General features: G+C 51.0%; 2 protein-coding genes across 10 annotated transcripts in view; one reads left to right on the forward strand and one right to left on the reverse strand.

Moving 5' to 3' along the window:
• Window positions 1-17,715, forward strand: part of PPP1R13B (protein phosphatase 1 regulatory subunit 13B) — a 139,745-nt gene extending 122,030 nt beyond the window's left edge. For 7 of the 9 annotated variants that reach the window (XM_077128407.1, XM_077128409.1, XM_077128410.1 and 4 more), the window contains exons 8-18: window positions 1,699-1,839; window positions 5,089-5,269; window positions 6,806-6,910; window positions 8,946-9,115; window positions 9,460-9,961; window positions 11,204-11,973; window positions 12,863-13,000; window positions 13,078-13,211; window positions 13,898-14,064; window positions 15,359-15,558; window positions 16,355-17,715. In XM_077128407.1, the coding sequence (XP_076984522.1) occupies window positions 1,699-1,839; window positions 5,089-5,269; window positions 6,806-6,910; window positions 8,946-9,115; window positions 9,460-9,961; window positions 11,204-11,973; window positions 12,863-13,000; window positions 13,078-13,211; window positions 13,898-14,064; window positions 15,359-15,558; window positions 16,355-16,396 (2,550 nt within the window). In that variant the 3' untranslated portion in view covers window positions 16,397-17,715. The remainder of the gene's footprint in view (window positions 1-1,698; window positions 1,840-5,088; window positions 5,270-6,805; window positions 6,911-8,945; window positions 9,116-9,459; window positions 9,962-11,203; window positions 11,974-12,862; window positions 13,001-13,077; window positions 13,212-13,897; window positions 14,065-15,358; window positions 15,559-16,354) is intronic. The other 2 variants (XM_077128403.1, XM_077128405.1) reach the window with 2 other exon arrangements.
• A 95-nt stretch (window positions 17,716-17,810) lies between these two features.
• Window positions 17,811-26,150, reverse strand: ZFYVE21 (zinc finger FYVE-type containing 21). Its single transcript, XM_077128411.1, has 7 exons — window positions 25,953-26,150; window positions 23,139-23,189; window positions 22,636-22,804; window positions 21,771-21,846; window positions 21,571-21,662; window positions 18,624-18,766; window positions 17,811-18,425 (listed from the first exon to the last, which is right to left on the reverse strand). The coding sequence occupies exons 1-7, from the start codon at window positions 26,088-26,090 to the stop codon at window positions 18,390-18,392; spliced, it is 705 nt and encodes a 234-aa protein (XP_076984526.1). The 5' UTR covers window positions 26,091-26,150; the 3' UTR covers window positions 17,811-18,389.
• Between the last annotated feature and the right edge of the window lie 170 nt (window positions 26,151-26,320).

The following is a 26,320-nucleotide window of genomic DNA, read 5'->3' on the forward strand; positions in this document are numbered from 1 at the left end:
AAAAGAAATTAACACAACATTTAGAAATCATACCATTCTACATATGCACTCAGTAATTCTTAACATCATCACATAGATGCATGATCATCGTTTCTTAGTACATTTGCATCGGTTTAGAGGAACTAGCAACACAACAGAAAAAGATATAAAATGTTAATATAGAGAAAAGAAATAAAAGTAGTAATAATAGTAAAAAAAAAAACAAAACCCTATAGCTCAGATGCAGCTTCATTCAGTGTTTTAACATGATTACTTTACAATTAGGTATTATTGTGCTGTCCATTTTTGAGTTTTTGTATCTAGTCCTGTTGCACAGTCTGTATCCCTTCAGCTTCAATTACCCATTATCTTACCCTGTTTCTAACTCCTGCTGAACTCTGTTACCAATGACATATTTCAAGTTTATTCTCGAATGTCCGTTCACATCAGTGGAACCATACAGTATTTGTCCTTTAGTTTTTGGCTGGACTCACTCAGCATAATATTCTCTAGGTCCATCCATGGTATTACATGCTTCATAAGTTTATCTTGTCTTAAAGCTGCATAATATTCCATTGTATGTATATACCACAGTTTGTTTAGCCATTCTTCTGTTGATGGACATTTTGGCTGTTTCCATCTCTTTGCAATTGTAAATAACGCTGCTATAAACATTGGTGTGCAAATGTCCGTTTGTGTCTTTGCCCTTAAGTCCTTTGAGTAGATACCTAGCAATGGTATTGCTGGGTCGTATGGCAATTCTATACTCGGCTTTTTGAGGAACCGCCAAACTGCCTTCCACAGTGGTTGTACCATTTGACATTCCCACCAACAGTGGATAAGTGTGCCTCTTTCTCCGCATCCTCTCCAGCACTTGTCATTTTCTGTTTTGTTGATAATGGCCATTCTGGTGGGTGTGAGATGATATCTCATTGTGGTTTTGATTTGCATTTCTCTAATGGCCATGTTTTGTATTTTTGTGTGTGTGGTATGATGAATATAATATAAGAATGCAATTTATTTCCAACATTTTTTACTACAATCCAGAATTTTTTAAAAGTTCACTTATTTCCAACATTTTTTACTGCAATCCAGAATTTTTAAAAAGTTCACTTAATCTCATGTCTAGTAGACACATAGAAGTGTGTTCTATACTAGATATGTGTATATCTGAAAAGAAGTGAAACAAAACGACTCTTAACTGTCTACATGCAGTATACTCTGGTATTTTCTATCCTCTCCTGTTTAGTTTTTTTTAAAGGCTAGTTGCAGCCCACTAAAATGATTTAGCTCTGGCAATTTGGTTCCTCCTGTGTGAGTGTCCTGGCATCTCTACAGCAACATGCCTTGCTCGGGAGCCCCTGGTAGGGCAGACATGTGTCCTTAGGGACCAGGTGGGCCTGTTCTAGGCTAGCTGTTGCTGAAACATCATTCCTAAGGACCAGATCATGTGAAAATTAGAAAAAAATTTCACATGATCATTATTTGCTCTAGTCATTTTGAATGTTTTGTAGAAGACTGACAGATATTTGAGCTTTCTTTTTTCCATAGGAAATTAGTTTTGGGTTCAATCCGTGGTATACCTATAGAATATTGAGTTCACAGGTGGCAATGGCTGAGTGTCATTACAAGAATTTAAGGCCACTTTTTGTTTAATCTCCCTGGCAATGAAAATTTGACCATAAGATTTTCATGAAAATTATATGTTCTGTTTTACAGATCCGTAACCAGCTTAATCAGGAACAAAATTCAAAACTCCAGCAGCAGAAGGAACTTTTAAATAAGCGCAACATGGAGGTGGCCATGATGGATAAACGAATCAATGAGCTGCGTGAACGTCTTTATGGGAAGAAGATTCAGGCATGTGAAAAAGAAAGTATTTCCATGAGATAAACTACCAAAAATGGTGATCTCACAGTTACACATCTTCATTAAATGGCATTCTGCTCCCTGTTCACCATAGCTGATGAAATATAAATTGGCCATTAACCATCAAAAATTACAGTTGAAGAAAGTCCACTTACCCAAAGACTCATTTGTTTGCTAGCTTTGGAGTCAAAACCATCACCACGCTGTAGCCAGTGGACTTTGCAGTCCTCACCCTCCTTTTTCCCTGTGTGGCTCCATCTCTTCTGCTCTGGTAGGAAGCTCTTTGCTTCTGGGGTCACAGGACCTGGTTGCTTCATGTCCTGGTCTGTAAACTTACTTGCCATACCTACTCTGGGAGTTATAAGGATTCTTAGAGATAACCTAACTGGAGGTGTTTTGGAGCAAAGTGCTATATAAGCAATTAGATTTGTGTGTGTGTGTGTGTGTGTGTGTGTGTGCAAGCACTGGGAATCGAACCCAGGTCTCCAGCATGGCAGGCAAGAATTCTGCCATTGAGCCGCTGTCGCACCACCCTGTTCTTTACTTTTTTTAATTATCTTAATTTGGTAGTTTGAATTTCAAAGGTAGTAAATACTCATTAAAAAAAAAAAAGAAAGAAAACTGTACAGAAATATTTGAAGGAAAATGTGAACATCCTTTCCACCCTGTTCTTGTTCTGCATAGTTGATAGTTGTTAATGCTTTCAGTCTTGGGCCATGGTGGTTCAGCAGGCAGCATTCTCGCCTGCCATGCTGGAGACTCAGGTTCGATTCCCAGTGCCTGCCCATGCATAAAACAAAAAAACAGCATAGTCCTGGCACAGAAACAGATATATAGACCAATGGAATCTAAATGAAATGTTTACAGTCTTTTGCTTAATGTAGACACAATGTTTTTTAAATGAAAATGGGATTGCAAGAATTATATTATTTATACTGTTTTGCACCTAGCCTCTTTGTTGTTTTTAAACTGTTCCTGGGGTGTTTTTCCAGGTCATCAATGTACTCTTTTAACATTTGCATAGTATTCTGTGCCCAGGGCCCTGCAATCATTTCCCAGCCCTCTTTTTAGGAAGGTGTCCCCCAGTTCCCATTGCTTCTTTGGGTGCCTCCTGCATGTCACTGCAAGCTGAGTGAGAATAGGGCTACCGGGTGCTGTCCCCTCTGGCTGGATGCAGTGCCTGACCTGGTTTTTTCGCTTGGGGGTTGAGGGAAACAGCTGCTTGATGCTCTGAGCAGGTGGCTAGCACAACCCTCCACAAAGTTCCAGTTTCAATACTCAGTCATTGGTGAGTTCACAGTTTGGTGACAGAAGGATGTCCTTGTGTGTCTGCTCTTGCTGTCCTGGAGGTGGCTATCAGATGGCGAGACCAGGCCGGGCCTCAGAAGCTTGGGGATGCAGCCCCATTCACCTAGAGAGATTAGGTGGATGGCAGAGGATGCAGGCAACTGCCTCTTCCTCAGGGGTTATAATCAGTGATCCTAGGTGGAAAGGGCTTTTATTTACAAATCTACACTGTATTTTAGACCAGTGTGCTTAAGGTCAGTGGTTAATAACTCTGATTTCAGGTGATGGTTTTCTTTTCTCTTTCTGGTTAACAGAGACCATGAGAGAAGAAGCACGCACACAGTCCGTGTGTGCTTATGGTCACAGCCTTTAGTAACTGCGTGGTAATTATTAACTTTCTCTGCCTGAGGCCTCAGAGCACCTCCTTGAAAAAGTGGGGGCTTCTGCAGGGATGTTTCTCCACCTGAAGGTCCTGGGCTCTTGTGAATGCCACGGACCTTCTCTTCCTCTGCCCACAGTGACATATCCTTGTACTTACAGAATCTTGCAAAGAATTGTAGGAGTTCATGGGCCCTGCCCCCTCAGAGCCTATCTGGGACCTCTCGTTAGAATCCGTGCTACCGATCCTCAGTTCTTTAGCAGTTGTGTGGCCATTGTCCTCCATCTGCACCTCTCTGACCTTGTTGGGCAAGGCAGTGCCACCTTCAGGAAACTGGGCTAATTGCTGAATCATGGAGCCTTGTCTGGGTGCCAGGGCCTGTTGCCACACACCACTTTTCTCTTTCAGCCCTTGCAATAGCTGTTCTAGTTTGCAAGCTACCAGAATGTGGTATATTAGAAATGAAACAACCTTTAAAAAGGAGGAATTTATTAAGTTGCAAGTTTACAGTTCTAAAGCCATGAAAATGTCCAAATTAAAGCAAGTCTATAAAGATGTCCAAATTAAGGCACCAATAAGAGGTTACCTTCATTCAAGAAAAGCCAATGACATTCAGGGTTTCTTTCTCAACTGGCAAGGCAAATGGTGAACATGGCAATATCTGCTAACTTTCTTTTCAGGCATCTTGTTTCATGTAGCTCCCCCCTGGGGGCATCTTCCTTCTTCATCTCCAAAACTGTTTGACTACATGGGCTCTGCAGTTCTCGTGGCTCTCATTCTCTCTCTCTCCAAAATTCTTCCTCTTTTAAAGGATTCCAGTAAACTAATAAGACCTACCTAGAATGGGTGGAGTCACATCTCTGTCTAATCAGAAGTTAATACCTAGGGCAGTGCAATGGTGACTCAGTGGCAGAATTCTCACCTGCCATGCCGGAAACCTGAGTTTGATTCCTGGATCCTGTCCATGTAAAAAAAAAAAAGAAAAAAAAAAAAGGGTAATACCCACAATTGGGTGTGCCACATCTCCATGGAGATAATCTAATCAAGTTTCCATCCTATAGTGCTGGATAAGGATTAAAAGAAATGGTTGCTCCTTCAAGATAGGTACAGGATTAAAACATGGCTTTTCTAGTGCACGTAATCGTTTCAAGCCAGCACAGCCCTTATCCTCCCTTTTTAAATCTTTTATACAAGGTCAGTGAGCAAGTGGCGGAGCAGGATTTGGACCCAGGTTCAGAGCCTAGACGTTGACCAGTGTGCTCTGCTTCTGCCCAGTGGAGGGAGAGCAGCCTGCAAGGAAGAAAGAGGCTGTTTTGGGTCACATGGGAGTGTTTGGGAAATTTACACATCACAATAGGCATATGTCTTATCATTTTTATAACTTGCAAATGGGCAGGTTTTATAAAGAAGATGGGGCTTTTGGTTGACATCCCTTTAAATTCTTTTCCTTTCTAAATACTGTTTTTTCAGGATGTGGAGCTTCATCAATACAAAAGATTGAGGGATTCAACTGGGCTTAGGCTTTCTTTTCATTTAGGAGAGTGTTGACTCCCATTTCTTCCCTTTACTTGCAGCTAAACCGTGTGAATGGAACGGCATCCCCACAGTCATCCCTGAACATGCCTGGCAGGGTCGCCGCAGTGGGGCCTTACATCCAAGTGCCCAGCGTGGGCAGTGCTTCTGTCCCAGGGGATCCTGTGAAGCCCCAGTCACTTACTATTGCCCCGGGTGCTGCACATGCACGATCCAAATCTGGTGAGTGGCGCTGGCCCTCTGCCTTCCTATGGGGCAGTGGGGGACATGGGAGGAAGGGCCTTTAGGAAGACAGCCACAGCACAGACCAGGGGTCCCCAAGCCCCAGAAGAGGCCTCACCCCGTGTGCCAGTCTGCCTGCCCCCATCCTTTGTCTCACTCTGAGGCACTCACACTTCTAGGACAGCATCTAGAGGCTGTGTGCCAACATGCAATGATGTTTTAAAAACAGGACGTTCTCTTTATTGAACTGAAAGTCTTTCTATGGCTTTTCAAAACTCAGAATACTAACCGATCCTCATGTGTGCTCATATTCACCCAGTGTTGAAGTGGATGCCTCTTTGCACCTTGGGGGTGCCACTGCCCTGGCACAGCCATGGCCCTAGCAGAGGAATGTCTTCCCTGTAAACAGGGTGGGGTCGTTAATCTTTGTACGGCCCCCTCAGCGTGGTCTTCATATCTCGCATTGTCTCAAATCTGTTACCCTCGCACTTGACCACACTGGGCCAGTTGGTGAGACTGGACCTGAGCCTTTTCTGGCATCCATGTTTGTATGGGACTAGGAAGCCCAGGCCCTTTTCTTGTGGCTGAGGAGCCCTGCATTTCTCTGCCCTGCTGCCTTCTAGGAGCAGTGTGTTCTTTCCCATGGCATCTGTTCTTCCCCTGCAGATCTGGTGACTGTTTTATTTAAATGACATCATTAAAAAGCAAAGTTGCTTTTTAATATGAATTTCTTTACACTTGGGGTTGAAAATTTTCCCTTACAACACATAGAATTATGGAAGCCATGTATTAACATACTGAAATATTCCTTCCTTTATGGAAATAGTGCTACTGGACTCTCCTTCAGCCAGGCTGACATTCCAAGTACTTCTTTCAGATCGATGATAGATTTGTGCTGAGTTTTGCTTGTTTACCTCATCTTCTCTTGCCTAGCACCTACTGTAGCAGGGATGCATCTACTTTCCAGCCATGGAGGTTGGGACTTGTTCTGAACCAGGCAAGAGGAAGAAAGAGCCACCAGCCCTGGTGGGCTACGAGCCCCTGACTCAGATCCCTCTACAGCCTACTCTCAGCAGCCTCACCCTCCCGTTTCTGTGAACCTCTAATTACAGCTTTCTGTGATAATATGCTACTTTTAGTTTGAACCACCCTATGGCAGGAGGAGATATTCATCTGTTTCCAATGACATAATTAGCACAGCTGGCTACTTCTATGCTGACTTCATTTTTAAAACTTGCCAAGCTGAGAATGTCTCCCATTCTTTACCCTTCCTTCTCTGTGGGTATATGCTGTGCTGCCTTGGGCTGCAAGGAGAAAGACACCCTTACTGAGCCCAGAAAAATTTGTCCTTCAGAAGTTAAGCACTAGCCTTAATCTTTTCATTATGGTTTAGAGTATGTGGATACAGGAAACCGAAGTTCAGCCCCAAGGCGGAGGCAACCTGTTGGCCCACATATGGAGCTGTGGTATGAAATCTTGCTGGTAGGGGATTCTAACCTCACTATTGGCTCTTCTTCTGATTCTTGTGTCACACAGATGGTCCTGGTAAACCCAGAGTGACCAGTTCCTGGACAGTGTCAGACCTCGATGTTGGGCCTGATTGCGGCCCCCCCCAGCCCTCTGCAAGCCCGTTTGTAAACTGTATGTTTCTGACAGGTGTACGGGTGTTTATGATTCTCTACCATGTACTAAACCAGCAATCCTTTTTTTCCAAACTGTTAAAAGTCTATTCATTGCATTACACTTGAAAAGATACCATGAAAAATTAATTTGTCCCTTCCTTCAACAGACGTGTTAAGTTTGGGCTGGGCCACACAACAAATCAACAAAAGGTCATCATGAGAAAAGGCTTTAAGACCAAATGACATGCTGGCAAAGAAAGGGGAATTTTTTTAAAAAATTAAAATGTTCTGAATTCATTTTGAGGCTTTTAGTTTTATCTTCAGTGCAAGAATCTCCTATCATACTTGAAATAATTGTCCCTTTTTAATAAAAATACACGATCTTCCTTCTCTACCTTCTGCTTTATTGCTTCCCAGTCCCACTGTGCCTGATCTCCATAAAACCACCTATCACTGGGGCTTTAAGAGGCAGCTGGATGGCCACAATCCTGTGATCCTGAGAGGGTGCTGAGGTCCTGCTCTAGCAGCACCCGGCCTCCTGCCCTGCTTTAGAGTCTCTTGTGGGTTCTTCTTTCTTGACAGCCAGGAGTTTCACTTTGGTGTATCCTTGTGAACCTGGGCTTGTCTGGCCCACACATCCTCAGGGCCTAAGAGGGAAGGCTGGGAGCAGCTGACAGGCGACAAGCAGTAAGGCAGTGGCTTATATTGGGACCCTAGAATGCCTCACTAGAGCCCATGTGACTTGGCCAGATCTGTTTGGATCCTCACAGCTAGGAGCCTGGAATGATTTTAGTGATGGAGTGTTGTGGCAATGACCATGGCCAGGGGGCAGTGGTTGGACCTGGCTTAGAGGTAAATAGTGAGCATGTGGCCAGGGTGCTCAGGGCAGCTCTGCTGTCCTCCCTGCATATGTGCTGCCTCATGCAGTGGTGCTCAGTGCAGATTGAGAAGTTTCCTCTTGTTTTGCGAGTTGAAGATTTCGGCTCCATCCATTGTTCTTGTGAGGAAGGTTCATTTCCCTGCTGCTTCTTAGTCAGTCACCCCTCCTGCCTGTGCTGGCAGAATAGAATGTGGGGACAGCGTCCACTGATCTTTTCAGAAGGGCCCCAAAACGTTCTCCTCGGATTTTATTCAGTCCCCTACAGCTAATGTGTTGGGACCATTTTCCACATTAATCCAATTTTGGGATTGGATTGTTAAGGACTAAAACAAAAGCCTGAGTCTGGGGTTCTAAATCTGACACTGCAGATCTTGCGATATACTTATATCACCATCAGTAACCCCTTGTTACAGGGATTGTGTCTAGACCTTTTTTTCAGTTTGGAAAATGCTCTAAAAACATTTAGAATTGTTTTTCAGTGACTTTCCAGAAAATTGGAATTGATGATGGCTTTCTAATCACAGCAACATAATGATAGCCTACTAGTCCTGCTGGTCAAATCAGTGGAAACTCAAACTCACCTCCTGTGATTGCAAATTATTTCAGGTTTCTAACTGATTATTAGACATTTTTTTTCTTTTAGTAATGGAAGCAGTACAGGTCAAACCTAGTCATGAAGTCAAAAGATAAATGCCTTTTATTGTGTATGCAATTGTATTAAATACTGTTTGAAAAGTAAGTACCCATGCTTATTTTCCTCAACACTATTTATTGATGGGATAGGTTTGACCTGTATTGAAATGGGGACCTCAAGAATTTGTCTCCTATCTTCTGGTCTCTGCCCTTGGTAGCACCTTGGAGGCCTGATTTGGTCATTGAGCCTCAGGATTCACTGACGCACTGTTAGCTTGGCGATTCTGGTAAGGCTTAAAGGAAATTGGGTAGTGATAAGGACTTGCTGGCCAAATCTTTCCGTAGTTCTTGTGCACAGGTTTTCAGACTTTTAAGCATTAACAGCTTGGCATGCTGGGTGGCGGTCGATGATTTGGCTAATTGAGCGCCATCAGAACTTGTCATCTCCCAATGCTCTTTTTGTTTCTGTCATGGTGTTATTGTTATCCTGATTCAACTGATTTCAAGAAACAAATTACTTAAATTCTATGTTCTTCTCCAGCTAATGATGGAAACTGGCCAACATTAAAACAGAGTTCTAGCCCTTCAGTGAAACCAACGCAGCTAGCCATCACAGGCCGGAAGGACTCGAGCATGGAGGCGGCTTTAAAGCAGGGGACCATTTCAAGCCAGCCTCTGCCCTTGTCAGCTTTAGGAGCCACTGAGAAGGTGGTAAGCCATTTGACTCTATCACAAAAAGCAAAAACAAACTCTTAACTATGTTGCTTTTCTGACTTCAGACTTAATCTAAGAGATTAAGTCTAAATCTGAGAGAAGTAGTCAATCCTAATATGTTCTAAATTATTCCCAAAGTCCTGGAAGAATTAACAAGCCTTAGAATCTTGGGCAGCGTCCATAGTCTATATGCCTTTTGGTTCAACACTGTGCCCTGTTTCTTGGTCAGCAAGCTGGCTTGAAGGATTAGATAGAGCTCTACTTTGTTTTCTCTTTTGATAGGTGGAATTAGGCTTAACTTTTCAAAAGGTGATTTTGTTTTTCTTCACATCTGAATGTAGGGCTCTGAAATCGGTAAAGTGCCACCACCTATTCCTGGTGTGAACAAGCAGCTGCCTCCAAGTTATGGGACATATCCGAGTCCTACTCCTTTGGGCCCGGGATCAACAAGTTCCCTGGAGAGGAGGAAAGAGGGCAGCTTCCCTAGAGCTGGTGCAGGTCTGCCGAGTCGGCAGAAACCTGCCCCTCTGCCGCCAGGAGGCAGCACGCACCAGCCGGGCTCTTCACAGCAGATCCAGCAGAGGATTTCTGTGCCTCCAAGTCCCACCTACCCACCAGCGGGGCCGCCTGCATTTCCAGTTGGAGACAGCAAACCTGAGCCCCCACTGACTGTGGCCATTCGGCCATTTCTGACTGACAAGGGGTCAAGGCCACAGTCTCCCAGGAAAGGACCCCAGACAGTGAACTCAAGCTCCATATACTCCGTGTACCTGCAGCAAGCCACCCCACCGAAGAATTACCAGCCGGCGGCACACAGCACCTTGAATAAGTCAGTCAAAGCAGGTATAGTAGGCTTACATTCTTCTTCTCTTGGGGGCTAGAAAATTACACGTTAATTAAGAAAATACTAATCTAAATCCCTGTATTTGGGCCACATGCTTTTTAGGATTAAACTTTTTTTAAGTGTGGCCAGGGTGTCGGCTTGAGGTGGGAATAAAAGATGAATTTAGAGCAGTTTTGCAAATGCTGTCAGTTCTCCAGCTTCCTGTCTGAGTATCTGTCTCCCTGCGTTACTTAGAAATACAGCTCCTGGAACAGTGAGTTTTTGGAAATTTCATCATTTTCTTCCTGCTTCATGGTAACACATGACAGGAGATTTCTAATAAGCAGGTAGGGAGAGAACTCTGCCTTCATTGCTGGTCCTCCTGATCCTTCTGGCTGTCTGTGGCAGTGGCTGAACCAGAACCCCTGGGAGGGTAGGCAAAGCAAGGAAGGTATCTGCTACTTAAGGAGCTTTCCCCCAGGCTCCAAAGGGGAGAAAAGTCCAAGTTTAGGTCAGAAGAAATGCATCCTGGAAGTTCAGATGTTCTAGAAAGCAGGTGGAAAAGGCATGTGAGAGAAGGCAGTCTAGTTCCATGAGTACCAGTGAGGCTGGTAGTGTTTCTAACCTTTAGAGTAGGATCCTGAAGGTCAGGTCTAGCCTGGAGCCTCTTAGGACAGTCTTGGGCATTGGCTGTGGCTACCAGACTCATGGTTGCGGGTCTCCTGTGGGTGCCAAGATGCTCATTCCGGGGAGCTCCTAGACTGAGGTGCTCCCTGGAGGCAGGGTGCTGGCTGTGGAAAGATTGCCTGCTGAGTTGGCTCCTGACCACTGGGGAGAGTCTTCCTGGACTGAGGAAGCAGGTGTGTTTATGCCATTTGAGCTTAGCCCAGGGGTGAATTGCAAATTTCATAGTCACATCTTTTTCCTTGAAAAGAAAACAGGGTTTGCTTGGGGCAAGAAAAGTCAGGTCTGCAACCTTCCTTTAATATGAAAAAACTCCAATTCTGGAAACCCAAATATAAAAATCAATAAATTAGAAAACTCCACCTTTCAAAAGAATCAGTGGAAGTTCTTTGTATGGAGTATTTCCTTAGGGATTTAAAATTAGAACTTAAAAACAACAGCAAAATTTATTTGCATATCTCTTTTTAGGAGCCCATTTTTTGTGTAACCAAAGATACTTAGTGACTAGACCCCATGTTAGGCAGCTGCATTAGTCCCAAACAGGAAATTTCCCTCCCTGTCCTTTGTGTCTCCTCCAGTGTATGGGAAACCCGTTTTACCATCGGGTTCGACGTCTCCATCACCGTTACCATTTCTTCATGGGTCACTGTCCACAAGTGCTTCACAGCCTCAGCCGTCCTCAGAATGTACTGAGAAAGATCTCGAGCAGGACAGCCCTGCCCCACCTGGAGAGAATAGCAATGTAGAGAACCTCCCACGGCCTCTGAGCCCCACCAAGCTCACACCCATCGTGCACTCACCACTCCGCTACCAGAGTGATGCGGACTTAGAGGCCCTCCGCAGGAAGCTGGCCAACGCACCCCGGCCCCTGAAGAAACGCAGCTCCATCACAGAGCCCGAGGGCCCTGGTGGGCCCAACATCCAGAAGCTGCTGTACCAGCGCTTCAACACACTGGCTGGCGGCATGGAAGGCACTCCTTTCTACCAGCCGAACACCTCGCAGGACTTCATGGGCACCTTGGCCGATGTGGACAATGGAAATACCAACACCAATGGGAACCTGGAGGATTCCACCCCTGCCCAGCCCATAGCCCCACTCACTGTTGAGCCTGCCCCATCATCAGATGCCAATGACAATGAGTTACCTTCCCCTGAGCCAGAGGAACTCATCTGTCCCCAAACCACTCACCAAACTTCTGAGCCTGCAGAGGACAACAACAACAATGTGGCCACCATCCCCTCCACAGAACAGATTCCAAGCCCTGTGGCCGAGGCCCCTTCTCCAGGGGAAGAGCAAGTTCCTCCACCACCTCTTCCCCTCTCTGTCCCCCCTCCTGCAGCCTCAACGGTGGGTGTCTTTGCTAGACCAGTGCCACTCCTTTCTGGTCATTCCTTTAGCCAGAATTATTGAGTACTTAGTGTGCTGGGATTTGAAGACACAGTGGAAAGCCAGCCCAGACAGTTCCCTGCCCTCATTGAGTTGGGCCTGGTAGGGATAACAATCATGTAATCACACAAGCACATGTAAAACGACAAGGGTTCTGAAGGAGAAATGCACAGTACCATGAAAACCTTTTCTCAAGGACATAGTCTAAAACCTGAGGGACAGACAAAGGGGGGAAAAAGGATCTTCTAGGCAAAGGCCCAGTTGTGAGAGGGAGCCTGATGAGTACGAAGGACTTAAAGTTGGAGGAGATGGAGAAGAGATAGAGTTGGGAGTTATCTCAGGAGAATTGTCAATAAGGTTCTCTTGCCAGGTAGCTGTATGTCCTATCAGCATGCGTCCCATTGAGTTTTGATGGGAAATCTCTAGGAAGTGAGTTGCTAATGTCTTGAAGGTTGGAATTCTAGTTAAGAAGCTTGATTATCATGTAACCACACTCTCTCCCATGGTGTCTTCTAAACAGGAGAGTCTAGCAGTGCAAGCATACCAGTGCTTCTCTGGGAATCAGGAGTTTGGTCCCCAAGGCAGGGCTCTCCCTCTGGGGTGTGCCTGGTGAGCACAGGTGGCCAGGCCTTCCCCAAAGTGATTCAGTCACTGGGTCTGGGTGGGGCCTGAGAATGTAGTTTCCAGCACATGCTCTGGAAACTACACAAGTGATGCTGATGTGCTCTTTGAGAACCACTGCCTTAAGGCTCTGGTTCCTGCTGCTCTTTCCACTTGGGTGTTGGTTCTTGAACTTGTCATCACTTTTGTAGACCACCTTTAATTCAAAAGCATGCTTCCTTCCCAACAGACCAAACGCACCAACCTGAAGAAACCTAACTCAGAGCGGACAGGGCATGGCCTGCGAGTCAGGTTTAACCCCTTGGCGCTGCTCTTAGATGCTTCTCTGGAGGGAGAGTTCGATCTGGTGCAAAGGATCATCTATGAGGTGAGCAGCAGCCCCCACCAGTGGGTTACTGCCAAGAGGGGGTGTGGGTCAGGCTCATACAGGCCATTGTGTCCTAGGTGGATGACCCCAGCAAGCCCAACGACGAAGGGATCACCCCTCTGCACAACGCAGTCTGTGCCGGCCACCACCACATCGTGAGGTTCCTGTTGGACTTTGGGGTCAACGTGAACGCAGCAGACAGTGATGGATGGTGAGGGCCCCAGAGCTTAAGAGTATATTTTCTTCTCTATGTTACAAGAGGAAAACATGCATATTCCAAAAACTTGGAAAGTACGGAAGAGAGAAAAAGAACAAGACCACCCATCATTTCATGCCTGAGGGGCAGCCATTGCCAGCGTTTCATTGCCTATCCTTCCAGTGTTTTCTCTTAAGTATTAATAATGTAACTGTGATTGTATTCCTCACGTACCTCATTATTAACATTGCATCCTAAGTATCCTGCTCGTTATCACACATTCTGTTTTTTTGGCTGGATAATATTCTCCATGAAAAATAACCTCACCACATCCCCTTCTGTTGGACATTTTAGCTTGTTTGCATTTTTTGTTTTCATTTGCCTTCAGGATCAGGGATCTGCCACAGTGCAGGACCTGCTGTTAGATGTTGGTTAGAACTTCAAAACAACTGTCACTTCTGCTGTATGTGGATATCTATCTTATAGGTCATTTCTTAATCCACTTCCCCCTCTTTCAAAACTTCGTATGGTCCAAAACAGCTTATTAGTGGAAATGAAAACAAAAACAACCTGTTTGGGCACTAAGGCCAGTCCCTACCATGAAAGTCCCTTAAAGAGTCATATCTCACTGGAACCAACCACCCTGGGCTCTTTGAAGGCCTTGGGCAGTGCCAGCATCTTCAGCCCCTGTCTGATTTTAGGACGCCACTGCACTGCGCCGCCTCCTGCAACAGCGTTCACCTCTGCAAACAGCTGGTGGAGAGCGGGGCCGCCATTTTTGCTTCAACCATTAGTGACATTGAGACGGCTGCAGACAAGTGTGAAGAGATGGAAGAAGGCTATATTCAGTGTTCCCAGTTTCTCTACGGTATGTAAGAGGCCTTGGGGCTCACCTTAGATTCTTTCCCTGTGCCTGCAATTGATGACACATACCGTGGTGCTGGCCTTTGCCACTACCCTCCTGGCCCAGAGAGAAACCCAAGTGGGGCCTCATGGACAGTGTTCCTGAGCTGCTCCTGCCTCCAGCAGGATCAGTCCACAAAGTCTTGTTAGAATGGAGGTCATACTGCCCATTACTCTCAGTCTTGAAACCCTTCTTGAAAATTCATCTTGTCGGAAGATGTTGCAGGTGGCTGGGCAGTGTCCTAGCTGTCCCCTTGCTACTGGGATGCCCCAGCCTTGAAACAAGGCTGACAAGAGGCCTCCTCAGGCTGAGGCTGGCTCCCAGCCACTCTCCTCCTGTGGTGGCTGGTCTTCCTCAGGAGGGCCCGGGGCTTAGCTCTTATTCCCATAAGCCCTTGGATGACTGAAACTCAGGCCCTCACCCAGCTGCTTTACCCAGGGTTGCGTTTTCCAATAGGTGGAACATCTCTTCTATCCAAGGGTTAAACAGTCAAAGTCATTCACTCAGCATGTAACTTGAGTGCCTACTCAGTGGCCCCCCTATGCTGGGTCCCGGGCATGCATGATCAACAAAACCCGGTGCCCATAAAACAGAGAGACAAGCAATGCCCTCTGTTCCCTGAGCTCCCAGTTTGGTGGGACAGAGACAGACTCCAGTCTCCAGGAGCCTCCAGAGGACCTGGCTGGAGCTATATAGCAACCCCTGGCAAGTGATGGCCATGGAGCAGGGAGAAGATGTGGGGGCACAGGGCTTGGTAGCTTCCTGTATCCAGACCGAAGGCCCTTCTTGGGATGCCCACAGTGGCCACGTGGCTGTGCAGTTGCCCGGTGACCATGGCCCCACATTTGTGCCTCCCATGTGGCCATGGGAAGACTCTGCATCAAGGAGCAATTGCAGTTTCTTTAAGTATTGATTTTTGGAAGTTAGTGCTGGATGTGAATTGCAAGTTTTCACTCTTAAGAAATGCCCTTTAGAACAATGCACCTTTGCCTACAGACTCAGAATTTCAGAGTAGAAGTCCTGTCTTCCTGGGACATAGAGAGGGCTGTTGATGTAAAAGCAAAGGGGCAGTAGCTGACCTGGGAACACATCAGACCCTGTGTGGCCCCTGACTCCTCAGCCACCTATCCCTGTGTATGTGCCTGGCCTGAGTGTTCACAGCCTCAGCCGGCGGTGGCTCCGTGCTGCCTCTTGAGACCGAGCATCTCTTCTCTGTAGACTGCTTTTCTGGGCCTGACCATGTGCTCTCCTGTCCCAGGGGTGCAGGAGAAGCTGGGTGTGATGAACAAGGGCATGGTGTATGCCCTGTGGGACTACGAGGCCCAGAACAGCGATGAGCTAACCTTCCACGAGGGAGACACCATCACCATCCTGAAGCGCAAGGATGAAAGTGAGACCGAGTGGTGGTGGGCTCGCCTTGGGGACCGGGAGGGCTATGTGCCCAAAAACCTGCTGGGGGTAAGCATTCTGAGCCTGTACACCTGTACTGAGGTTGTGGGTTGAGAAATGGTCCTTTTCTACCTGCCTGTGAGTTAAGTCATGAACACTGGCTGGTATGGGAAGAATTATTTTCCTTCTCTAGGCCTCAGAGAGCCCTCTATAAATGGGCAAATGCTACTCTGCAGAGTTGGTGAGCCCAGGACCCACTCCCTCTCTGGGAGCATCTGGGCCCTCTGCTGTTGGGGAGGCCTGGGTGGAGCCTAGAGGCGCACCCCAAGGAAGGCTTTCACGGTACACTGTTCATGGTGGACCTTGACAAGCTTCTCATCGCACCCCAGCCCAGACTTCCCCAATATGAGGTTCTCTGCACCTCAGAAATTTTTTTACTGAGGGGGATGGTGGGGAACATGGCAGTTGGTTGCATTTAGGAGGAGAGCGCTCACACTTGGAGGCTCCAGTCTCCTCCTCCCCAGGGAGCCTTGGGGGCACCTGGCCGATGCTCTACCTCTGCCCTGCTCCCTCCCTCCAGCCCCGCCCTGGCCAAATGCTGATGGGGGTGGGCGGGGGCACAGGGAGGCAGGCCTGCCTTCTTGGAGTAAACACATGGCACACAAGATGAAGCTGTCATACACAGTCTTTTAGGTGGCATGAAGTGCTGAGTACACTTGTAAAGGGGAGGTTGGGGCAAGTCTGGTTAAGGTGTTAGCTGAGTAAAGGCTTGGAGGTGAGGGGCCCTGGCCACTGTCTGGGGAGGGCCGGGTTCCCTTCATAGCATTTCCTTTCCTCCCACCAACCCGCTCCCATTGCTTCCCAGTTATATCCGCGGATCAAGCCCAGGCAGCGAACCCTGGCCTGACTCTACTGCAGAGCAGTGCATGGTGTCGCCAGCTACCAGGAGCCCCCAGAGAGATGGAGTGTGCAGGTTCACCGGGAGAGCTGAAGCTAGAAACGGTTGTGATGTTGTGCACTTGGTGAATAGCAGCCCAGTGGGGAACCCCTGCAGCTTTAGGGGGGCCCCTTCCCAATCTGCCAGTAACTGGGAGAAGTGCTGGTCTCAAAAAAGACTGAACTTTGCCAATTACTGTAAATCCAAATAAATACCCAGCTTTCCACCCACCACCCCTGTTGCCAATTAGAAGCCCTATAATTAACCACTGGTTGGTTGCCAACAAAGACAGAAGCTCTGACTGACTTGCCTAGTGCTGTGTCTCATTCTAGATGTTCTCCCCCACCCCCCACCATGAACACTTCCAGCTACTGTGAGGCAGACTCCCCTGCTAGTCCTTCCCTCCTCTCAGAGCTGTCAACCACAGGAACCTCCCTGTCCTTCCTCATCCTGTTACCAAAGGAAGCCCTGTATGGAAACTTCTGTATAGTGTCCTTGCCCAGTGCATGTGCAGTGACGTTCTGTTCCCTGGTGAACACTCTGCTGGGGTTCCAATGCCCATTCCAAGTGCTGGGCTGGGAGGGTTGTCACACCTCAGACATGGGGAACCTAAGACCTGGTACCGCGCAGTACAGAGGGTTTAGTTCATCTGCAGAATCTCAAACACTTTCCTCCTTGACTCCATGGCACCCCCTTCCTCCAGCTTCTCTTGCTGCACAAGTGTAGTTCTTCTCCCCCTCACAGCTTGAGCTTATTTCTGCCCTGACAGCAGTCAGGACACCGGTGTCCATGCCAGGCCATGGGTGGGCCAGGTCTGTGGGGCAAGGCAGGGCCAGATGAAGGATGGCTGGGGGTCAGGAGCGGCTGCTGCTGGTGGGACCCTTGGGTGGGTGCAGTTGCACTGTGACATGACTGCCGTCCACATGCTGCCATCTAAAGAGGTGCCATGCTCCACCCACTTGGGAGCCATCCATACAGGCTTTTTATAACCCAAACTATTTTTGACATTACCATTCACAACTACAGAAAACTATGTTGGAAGTGTTTTTTTTTCCTTCATTAAAGTACAGGCCCTCAGGCTGTATTTTTCATGTCTGAGTCTTGTGTGTACCTTGTGTGTTAGTGTGTGTGGTCACTGGTGCGTGCTGTGGCCGGCAGCTTGTCAGCAGTGACTGCAGAGACGGTGGTGAGGAGACAGTGGTCAGTGGTCTCTGGAGCAGCCTCTGCCTCTGCCCCCAGCCCCGCAGACCTCACATGTAAGTGTGCACAATAAACCCTGTCTCACAGCGGCCTCGGGGGCTCTGCGTCTTGTATTCTGCAGCAAGGACTTAGCTGTAGCATGAACGCTCAGTCTATCTGGACACAATACAGCCACGGCCTGATCGGTATTTTCAAAATAGGTTTTAATCATAAGCTTTATATACAAATTGCTGTACATTTAATAAAGAGAAATATTTAGTGAAAAGTACAAAACAGAAAGCTAGCTCCTTTTACTTAGCAAAGTATCAAAAATTTGTTCCTGGCCCAAGATTAGTGTTACGGTAAAATGGACAGTCTATAAACAGGCTAAGGCAGACTTTGTAAACCAGCAATTAAAAACCGAATGGACCCAGTACAAGCAGAGACCCAGGTTACCACCACCCAGATGGTTTCTGTGGAAGAATCAATGTAACGAGCACTGATGGGTCAGAACCTTCTAGTAAATCTGGGAACTCATAAAAACATGGTATTGATTATGCTGGAAATAGTTGGGCAGTATTGTAGCTCAGTCTCCCACCCCCATCAAGGACCACAAGATAACACAAGGATTCTAAAACGCAAAGCAGTTCACAGGGCTGCTAAGCTGGGCGTGCTGCACTAGGTAAGCCAACACCGCTGCTGCTCTGGATGCGTCTGCTGCGTCTCCCAACACAGGAGGAGCTGCTGCCGGTCCTCCCAGGCTCACGCTGGCTCATACATGGAGTTACTGGTCCCGTGACTCATAGAGGAGCTTGGCGGCCTATGGCACAACCCAGAGAAAGCCCAGGAGAGCCACGATTGGCTCCAGTGCCTGAAAGGTGCTTCTTAAACAAGAACGTTTCAGGTGGGAGGTCAGGACAGGAGGCAAGTGGAGTGGGAGAGGCAGCGCTTCCTTCGAGGAAAAGGCATGTCTGCACCAGTCCCCTGTCCCCTCCCAACCTCCCTGTCCCAGCATTACCTTGTGCATGGCCACCAGCCACGCCGCTGACTGCCTCTTGCTAGCATGGGCGTCTTCCTCAGCCGTCAGCTTCAGCTGGGCCACACCCTCTGCCCCTGGCACTGTGTATTGCAGGAGCATACCTGTAGCCCGTGGGTTGCCTCCTGGAGGATGGAGAGGTGAGAGGTAAGAGGGCCCAGAGAGGCAAGCCATGGCTCCTCTTCCCAATACCTGCTCTGGTCTGCAGCAGCCTAAGGCCTCCTAAAAGTCTGCCCTTAGGAGGCACCTAGTCTCAGGACTTCTATGATCTACTGCAAGTTCAGCTGGTGGGAAAGGGACCGAAGCAGCCGGTTGGTGCTCTGGGGGACAACCAGATCAATCAACTCCCCTTGCTGAGAGCAAAGTGGCAGGCCTTACTGAACCTCACCCTTGCCGCAGGTGGATCCTGGCCTTCTGAGACCCCTACCCGAAGCAAAACCAGCACCCTTGTAAGCACTGGCATCCCACTTGTCTACTACCTGTGCTGGGGAAATAGGGCCTGTGCCCAAAGCACCCCCCTGAACAGCTGCCTGGGTGGCCAATGCCCAGAGCATGAGCAGACCAGCAGGTGGGATGAGCCCATGTCCCCATCACACCCAGTGTTGAGAGCCAGGGTGAGAGCTGAGAAGGCTGCTAGGCAGGCAAGGGCCCATCTTGAGGAAATCCCACCCATCCTGGTACCTAGAGGCCACACGTGCCACGGGCATGGCCCATGCGCTGGGCTGAGATGGGCAGCTCTGCTGACAAAGACTCAGCTCGAGAACAGGCTAGGGCAAAAGCAGCCCTTCAGGGTAGAAAACAGCATCAGGGACCAAGCCTCTTGCTAAACCTACATCTTTTCATACTCTGTGACTTTGGAAAGAAAATACCATTCTGAGCAATACTATGCCTTTGGTAAAGGAAAAAATCCACCTCTTCACAGCTCCTGACAATCAGATGCAGGTTTCTGAATCAGAACCCAGGGCTTGCCAGTTCCAGCAGGTGAGCTGAGTGAAATGGACCTAGTGCAGCTGGGTGGGCACAGTGCTGGCTTGGGAAGGGGTCTGCCCCACCCTGGGGAGTATACTGGCTGAGGGCCTCTAGTCCCAGGAGACCACCTACACTAAACCTGCAGAAGCCAGGCTGATTTAGAGGCACAGGGACATGCATCCAGACTGTGCCCTTACCTTGGGTGTCAGCGTGACCTGGCCCACCTCCTATTTTTGTAAATAAAGTTTTCTTGAAACCCAGCCATGACATTTGCCTTTGTATTGTCTGTGGCTGCTTTGTACCTTGCACCACAAGTCACATGGACTACAGAGACAAATATATTTACTATTTGGTCTTTGGAAGAAAAAATGTGCTGACCCTGCCCTAGGAGTCCTCAGGGTGGCAGACAGGCTCCTTTGGCTGTGTCCGGCTCAAGTAACTGTTCACACATTGTGTCACTCCTCTACCCCAAGGACAAATGAGGTTCTGGGATTTAAAAGCTAAAACCTTGGCAGAGCAGAGAGCAGTGTCCTCCCCAAACTGCCACAATGTTGCAGCAGGGGCCAGAAGCCCCAGGGGATGCTGAAGCCGGGCAGGCTGCATTCACTTCTATGAGAAACAACCAGAAACCAAGGCTAGATGCTGCCCCAAGGCGGGCCTGCAGGCCACTGCCAAAGCAGACCCTGGGTAGGAGAGGGTGGGGCACCAGGTCGGACTCCTAACTCTCAGGCCCAGAGTGTGGGCAGGACCCCACGGAGAGGCAGGCAGCAGGGGCGGGGGCACTGAGCCACCTTCATCTGTTCACCAGGTGGCTCTGGCCATACTTGACACCCAGGCCTCTTGGACTTGCAGCTCAGTGTGCCCACACACATCCCTGTGCTCAGGAGACAAGGCCTTGAGATGGGGGTGGCCCTCTCAGAACTCTTCACTCAGGGGACTGAGGAAGGGTTCTCTGAGAGGAGCACAGCACACCAGGACCCCTGCTCCTCTCAGACTCCTAGAAGGCCCGGCAGGTCTCTGGTTGCACGTACCCTGGCTAGCCCTGCTCGTTGCTGGGAGCAGCTCCACCCACCTGTGGCTGTAAAGTAACGGGAAAGGCCTTCTCTGGACGGAAGAATGGAGCAGATGAGCTAGACCTTCTGCTGGGATACTTTCATTTCTGCTCTGTATACCCAAGTGCCGAACTCACCCCTCTCTCTAAAATAGACCCAGGGTGCATGTGAGTTTCACAAAGACCCTTTAACAGATCACCCCCAGGGCCGGCACCAAGTGGCACAGGACGGAGCAGGGCTCAGCGCACGCTGGGTGGCGGCTGGCCTGGAGGACGTGGCTGACCTTCCGAGGCAGGTGGGCTCTCCAGGAGGCTGGTGTAAGTGTGAATGTCTTTTTCTACATCAACAAGGTAGGCAGGCAGTGGAGAGAAGAACAGTCAAGAGCCAGTCAGAAATCGGAAAGCAAGATGGACTACATCACGTGGATTTGTTCCGCCGCACAGGACAGAATGCACACTCCATCTCAGCCTACTGCAGCACAGAAGTTTAGTGCAAAGACCCACCTGGATTAAATGGTAGCAGCTCACCAAGGAAATGTAAAAAGGGATACAGTTTACACAGACACTTGACAGGCAAAAGAGGAGAGGAGGGCTCAAATGCTGGTTCCCAGTTAGCAACCACGTCACACCTTCTTGGGAATCTGAGTTGTGCCAATTGAATTGGGAGCTTTATCATGGTTTAAATCCAACAGGAAATGAAATGGCAGATAGCATTTGTACACAGAGAATATCATGACTGCTATGTAAGGCATATTTTCCTTCCATCTTAAGACCCCTGCAAATGTGGCTGAGGAATGAGATCCAACAGATGCCAGATCCTGCTCCTCTACTTGCCCAGAAAGTGCATACTCCCCACCACCCACTTGTGGCACCAAACCCTTCTGCATCACAGAGGCACCCCACACTTACCTCCAGAGGGGAGTCCCTCTGTGAGAATCTGTACGGTTGAAATACGTACAACTTCAATTTCATGGTGGCTGTCGCCATCCAGAACCAAGTATCTACAGAAAACAACCATTTTCAAAGAAGGTGGCTCTCCGTGCCATGTTTTACTTAATTCTCTAATGTGTGATATAGCTACCCAGGGCCCAATAGTATCCTGTTCTTACCGTTGATTGCTGGAAAGACGACAGACCATCGTTGCAGATTTCTCTGATTTTCCCAAAGTCACAAGGAAGGTGGCTCCTTGGGATACAAAAACAAATGCTGCTTTGGTACTTGGCCCTGGCCATGCACAGGAAAATTGCCCTGTCCCAAAGTTCCCACCAGAGCTGCAGAAGGCAACATGGCAAGATCCCAGCAGCAGCTTTCCAAGGATGCCTCTGGCTGAAGCCTGTGGGCTGTGGAGGATGAGGGCTGGAAAGCACCCCACCCAGGAATTTGTCTGGCATCCTTCAAAGAAATGACCCAAACGGTCCACTCCCACCCACGACCTCTGAGAGCCCCTGGACAGGACACCCATGCAGCAGGATGGACATCCGACCTCGCCCTCCCTGCTAGGAAGCTGAGGCCAGGCTCTGCAGCAGGAGAAACCGGGGAGCAGAGGGCTCAAGCCCCCAAGTTAGCTGGGGCACCTGCAGGGAAGGTGGCAGGACAGCGATGAACCAGGGAAAGTGACTGCACAAGGCTCAGGCCCTCCCTCCCCGCCAACATCCCCCCACCTTTCCAGCAACCTCCCCAGAGGGCAGTGCTTGGTGGAGGTGCCCGTCCGCTCTTGGGGCACTCGTTTCTGAATCTCTTCTTCCTGGTGCCAGGCATGCTGCCCCTTTATGAAAACAAGGGGCAGGAGAACTGGGACTGGCAGGAAGTGATGGCCAAGCAGCCCCCACAACCAGCCTGGCAGAGGTACCTAGGCATCTCTGTTTCTAAGGAAAGCCAGCAAGCAGGGACCTGAGGCAGAGGCAGGGGCGGGGGCGGGGGCAGGCCCACCCTCAGGAGAATTCCCAATGCTTGGGTGCCCAGGGCCTCGCTCACCGTTCAGCAGCACCCTGAGCTGCTTGGTGTAGAACTCAGCCTCCTTCTGGGACACCAGGCCGCACTCGGCGCACTGCCGCACTGGGTCCACGAAGCACATGCGCGGCAGCGGCAACTTCTGGCTGCAGCACCTGTCACAGAAGCACCTCCCGCACCGGCGGCAGTGGTGCTGCAGGAGGGGGGGAGGGCAGGGTGTGAGTGCTGTCCCCCACCCCCGTGGGACCTGCCACATGAATCCACAAGCAACACCAGCTTACAGCACCCTCCAGGCATGAGTCCTGCTTCCCATCAGATTCCTGCCCTCTGCACATTTTCTCAACAGGAAGGGCCTGAGGGCCGCACCCCCTCCCCACCCCCTAACCCGCACTCTGCAGTTCTTAACTGCTCTAGGCACAATGACAAGTGGAGTCATTCGCCACCCATCCCTTCCCAGAAAGAGGAGATGCTGCCCATTTGTTCCCAGCCCCAATCCAGGTCAGTCCTCCCACCAGGTCACATCTCACCTTCCTGGTGATAAAGTCAAACTTGGTGTCACACTGCATACATCTGGGACACTAGGAGAGAAGATGACAAGGAGGGGTGTCAGGCTCTGTCGTCTAGGTCAACAGCGGGGCAGGCTCAGGGACAATGGGCAACTAGCCCTCCCCACGCGTCACCCCCCCCATCAGAAAGGCTCCTCCCCCACCCTCCAGCATGATCCCCAATGCTGATAAGCCCCGAAATCACACGGCCTGGGCCAAGTGCACCTACCATGTAGCCCGAGCTACTCGCAGAGTGCCAGTGCCAGGGTAGACTGCCCAGCACCCCGGCAGACTGCCCAGCACCCTGGAATCCCATAAGCTGGCAGCCCAGGCATATGCATCGGCCTCTGCTGGGCCAGCGCGTTCTGGGCAGCTCATTTTAGCAATTCCGGCTTGGCCGGGAAGACCCCATCAATCCGCCTTGTTACCAGGGATCGAAGCTGGGCAAGGACGAAGTTCACGGCAGGCATGGGCCCACGCATGGGATGTGGGCTCTCGGCCCCTTTGCCAAAGGAGGAGTTGCAAGGAAACTACTGGGCTAGAGGCTTTATTTTGTTTTTAAAGAGCCCCCTCTTGGCGGAAGCCCACATGCTTGGGTCCACGAGTGTCCAGGCTGCCTCGAGGGCGGCGTGGGGTCAGCTGCGCTCGGAGAGCATTGGCGGAGGACGCTGCTCCCGAAGCTTCCCCGCGGGAAGGGCCCGAAGGGGAAGAAATGATGTGGGCCGGCTCGAGGGGAGGAGGGCCAGGCAAACAAGACTGAGGCTCGAGCAAGGGCGGAGCAGGCGCCCTGGAAAGACCGGGGCGGGAGGTGGGGCAGGAGCCGGGTGGGCCGAGCTCCTGAGCCCCTCCCTCGGCCCGAACCCTGCAGCCCTGCCCCAGAGCCCTCCGGGTTTCCTCTAGAAGTGAGTCTCGGGTCATTTGGGGTCATGAACCACGTTGGGAATGTGAGAACTACAGATGGCCTCTCTGGAGAAAGCCCCCCACCAACCCCGGTGTCACGATGGCTGTGACAGCCATCCGCCCGGAATCCGCCGCTTCGGCCGGGTGTCACTGCCACGCTGATTCAAGTAGTCCAACCCATCTTCCTTCAGAGTTCCCACGCCACCCGGGCAAGGGAGGCTCCAGAGCCACCTCCCAGCTCAATTCCTCGATGAGAGCCACAGAGGCGATTTCGGAAAACAGAAACCATTGCTACAGCAATGCCAAGGCCGGGTGAGACAGGCACTGGGAGAGGGACCTAGCGGCTAATAAAGAACCACGTCGGGATCATGGGGACAGCTTGTGCACTGCACTGGAGGGAAAGTGCGCCACCACCAGCCACACTGCCCCGTACTTCTGTGTAAGCACACAGGGTCCCTGTGGGGACACTTCACAAGGGAAAACATCCGGAAAGACCCCTCCGCAGGGCAAGGATGGAGAAAGGCTGCAGGGACACCTGTCCCACCTGCTCCTATGAAGGCAGCTTCACAACTCAGCCGATAGTAGAAGGGATCTGTGGGCTGCCCGGCTGGGTGCGAGGGTCAGTGCCCCACCAACCCCCTGGAGGAGCCCGCTTCTGCCTCGGCCCGCACCCCCACTAGGCCCATACCCCTACTCTGCCCGTGCCCCCATTCGGCCTGTGTCCCCACTCGACCCGCACCCCGACTCCGCCCGCACCCCCACTCCACCGCCGACCCCACTCGACCAGCATCCCGACACCGCCCGCACCCCAACTCCGCCCGCGCCCCCACTCGACCTGCATCCCGACTCCTCCTGTACCCCCACTGGGCCCGCACCGACTCTTCCCGCACCCCAACTCCACCGGCGCCCCTAGTCCGCCTGCACCTCCACTCACGTCCACAGCTGCCCGGGTCACGGCTCGTTTTGCATCTGGGTGAGAGCCAAGACGTTGCCTTTTTAAAATTACCTTTTAACACCATTAACCAAGGAGGCCAAGGGAAGGAGCAGCACGTTGTCAGCGCCAGGAGAATTAGCGCCGGGGGCGAAGACGCAGAAAGAGGACAGACTGGACAAGCCGGGGCTGGGGGCCAGGGCGAGCCCCCGCCGCCCTCCTCTGGCCCTCACAGCGCAGCTGGGAAGGGGCGGCCGACGCCCAGGACACCCCAACGGGGGCGCAGGCCCATCTCTCAGGCCGGGGGAGGCGCAGGCGGGAGGGGTCTCCGGACCAGCCCACCCGCGCCCACCGCCCTTTGGTTTCCCCAGACTCAGCGCGGGGTGGCGCGGAGGCCTCGGACTGCGGGCGGGGCCAGTCACCGCCCCCAGGCTCGGCAGGTGCCCCTCCCGACCCCAGGTGCGCCCCAGGCTGCAGCCCCCACCCGGCCACACCAGGGCGACGGTTCTGCAGAGCGGTGCGAGCCATCAGGAGGCCCCGGCGCCAGGAGGGCAGAGCCCTTGGGGGGCAGCCCGCGGGGGTGTCGAGAGGAATTGCGCGAAACGCGGGCGAACCCGGGGCTGCGCGGGGGCCGCAGGGCGCACAGGGGCCGGGGGGTGGGGCAGCCCGCCAGGGGCCGCGGGAGGTCGGGATCCGGGTCACGGGGTCCAGGGTGCGGGGTGCCGAGGTCGGGATTCAGAGCTCCTGGTTGGGGTCAAGGATCGGGTTCAGGGATTGGGGTAATGGGGTCGGGCCCGGGGTCCAGAGGTGGGAGTCGGCCGCGGGGGACGCCCGGGTCGGGGTAAGGTGTCAGCTTCGGGGTCCCGAGACCGGGGTCAGCTGTCAGGGCTGACGTCGGGGTCAGGTGTCGGGTCGGGCCGGGGACCCACGCAGGGCAGGGCGGGTCCGAGGCGGCCGGGACGCACCTCCTTGTCCGGGACCCACTGGGGCTCCTCCAGGCCGAAGGGGCTGCCGAAGGCGCGGTGCTCGGGCACCATGCGCAGGCCGCTGGGGGAGCGCACCAGCTTCTTGGCGTCGCGGCGCGCGGCCACTTCAGAGGACATGACGCCGCCTCCGTTGCTCTCCAGCCGCCGCGCACTTGGGCCCCTCGCCCCTCGGGGAGACCCCGCCCGACCCGACCCGCGAGCCTGCTGACAGCTCAGGTGGCCAATCGCCAAGCCCGGCTCCGAGCGCGGACCAATGGGAACCCGTGTCCCGCCCCATCGCTACCTTCTCCAATCCGTGCTAGGCCGCGCCCTTGCCAGCCTCGCTGTCAGTCACCAATCGGCTATTG

The sequence above is a fragment of the Tamandua tetradactyla genome, chromosome 14 (assembly GCF_023851605.1).
Source record: "Tamandua tetradactyla isolate mTamTet1 chromosome 14, mTamTet1.pri, whole genome shotgun sequence".
Taxonomy (NCBI): domain Eukaryota; kingdom Metazoa; phylum Chordata; class Mammalia; order Pilosa; family Myrmecophagidae; genus Tamandua; species Tamandua tetradactyla.

What these genes read in the sequence shown, in the direction of transcription:
- ZFYVE21 (XM_077128411.1), bottom strand. Translation starts at nt 26,090, where the DNA reads ATGTCCTCTGAAGTGGCCGCGCGCCGCGACGCCAAGAAGCTGGTGCGC. An exon ending in CGTCTTTCCAGCAATCAACG is followed by an intron (nt 21,663 to 21,770) that starts GTAAGAACAGGA and finishes TGTTTTCTGTAG; the next exon opens with ATACTTGGTTCTGGATGGCG. An exon ending in GGCTGGTGGCCATGCACAAG is followed by an intron (nt 18,426 to 18,623) that starts GTAATGCTGGGA and finishes GTTGTGCCATAG; the next exon opens with GCCGCCAAGCTCCTCTATGA.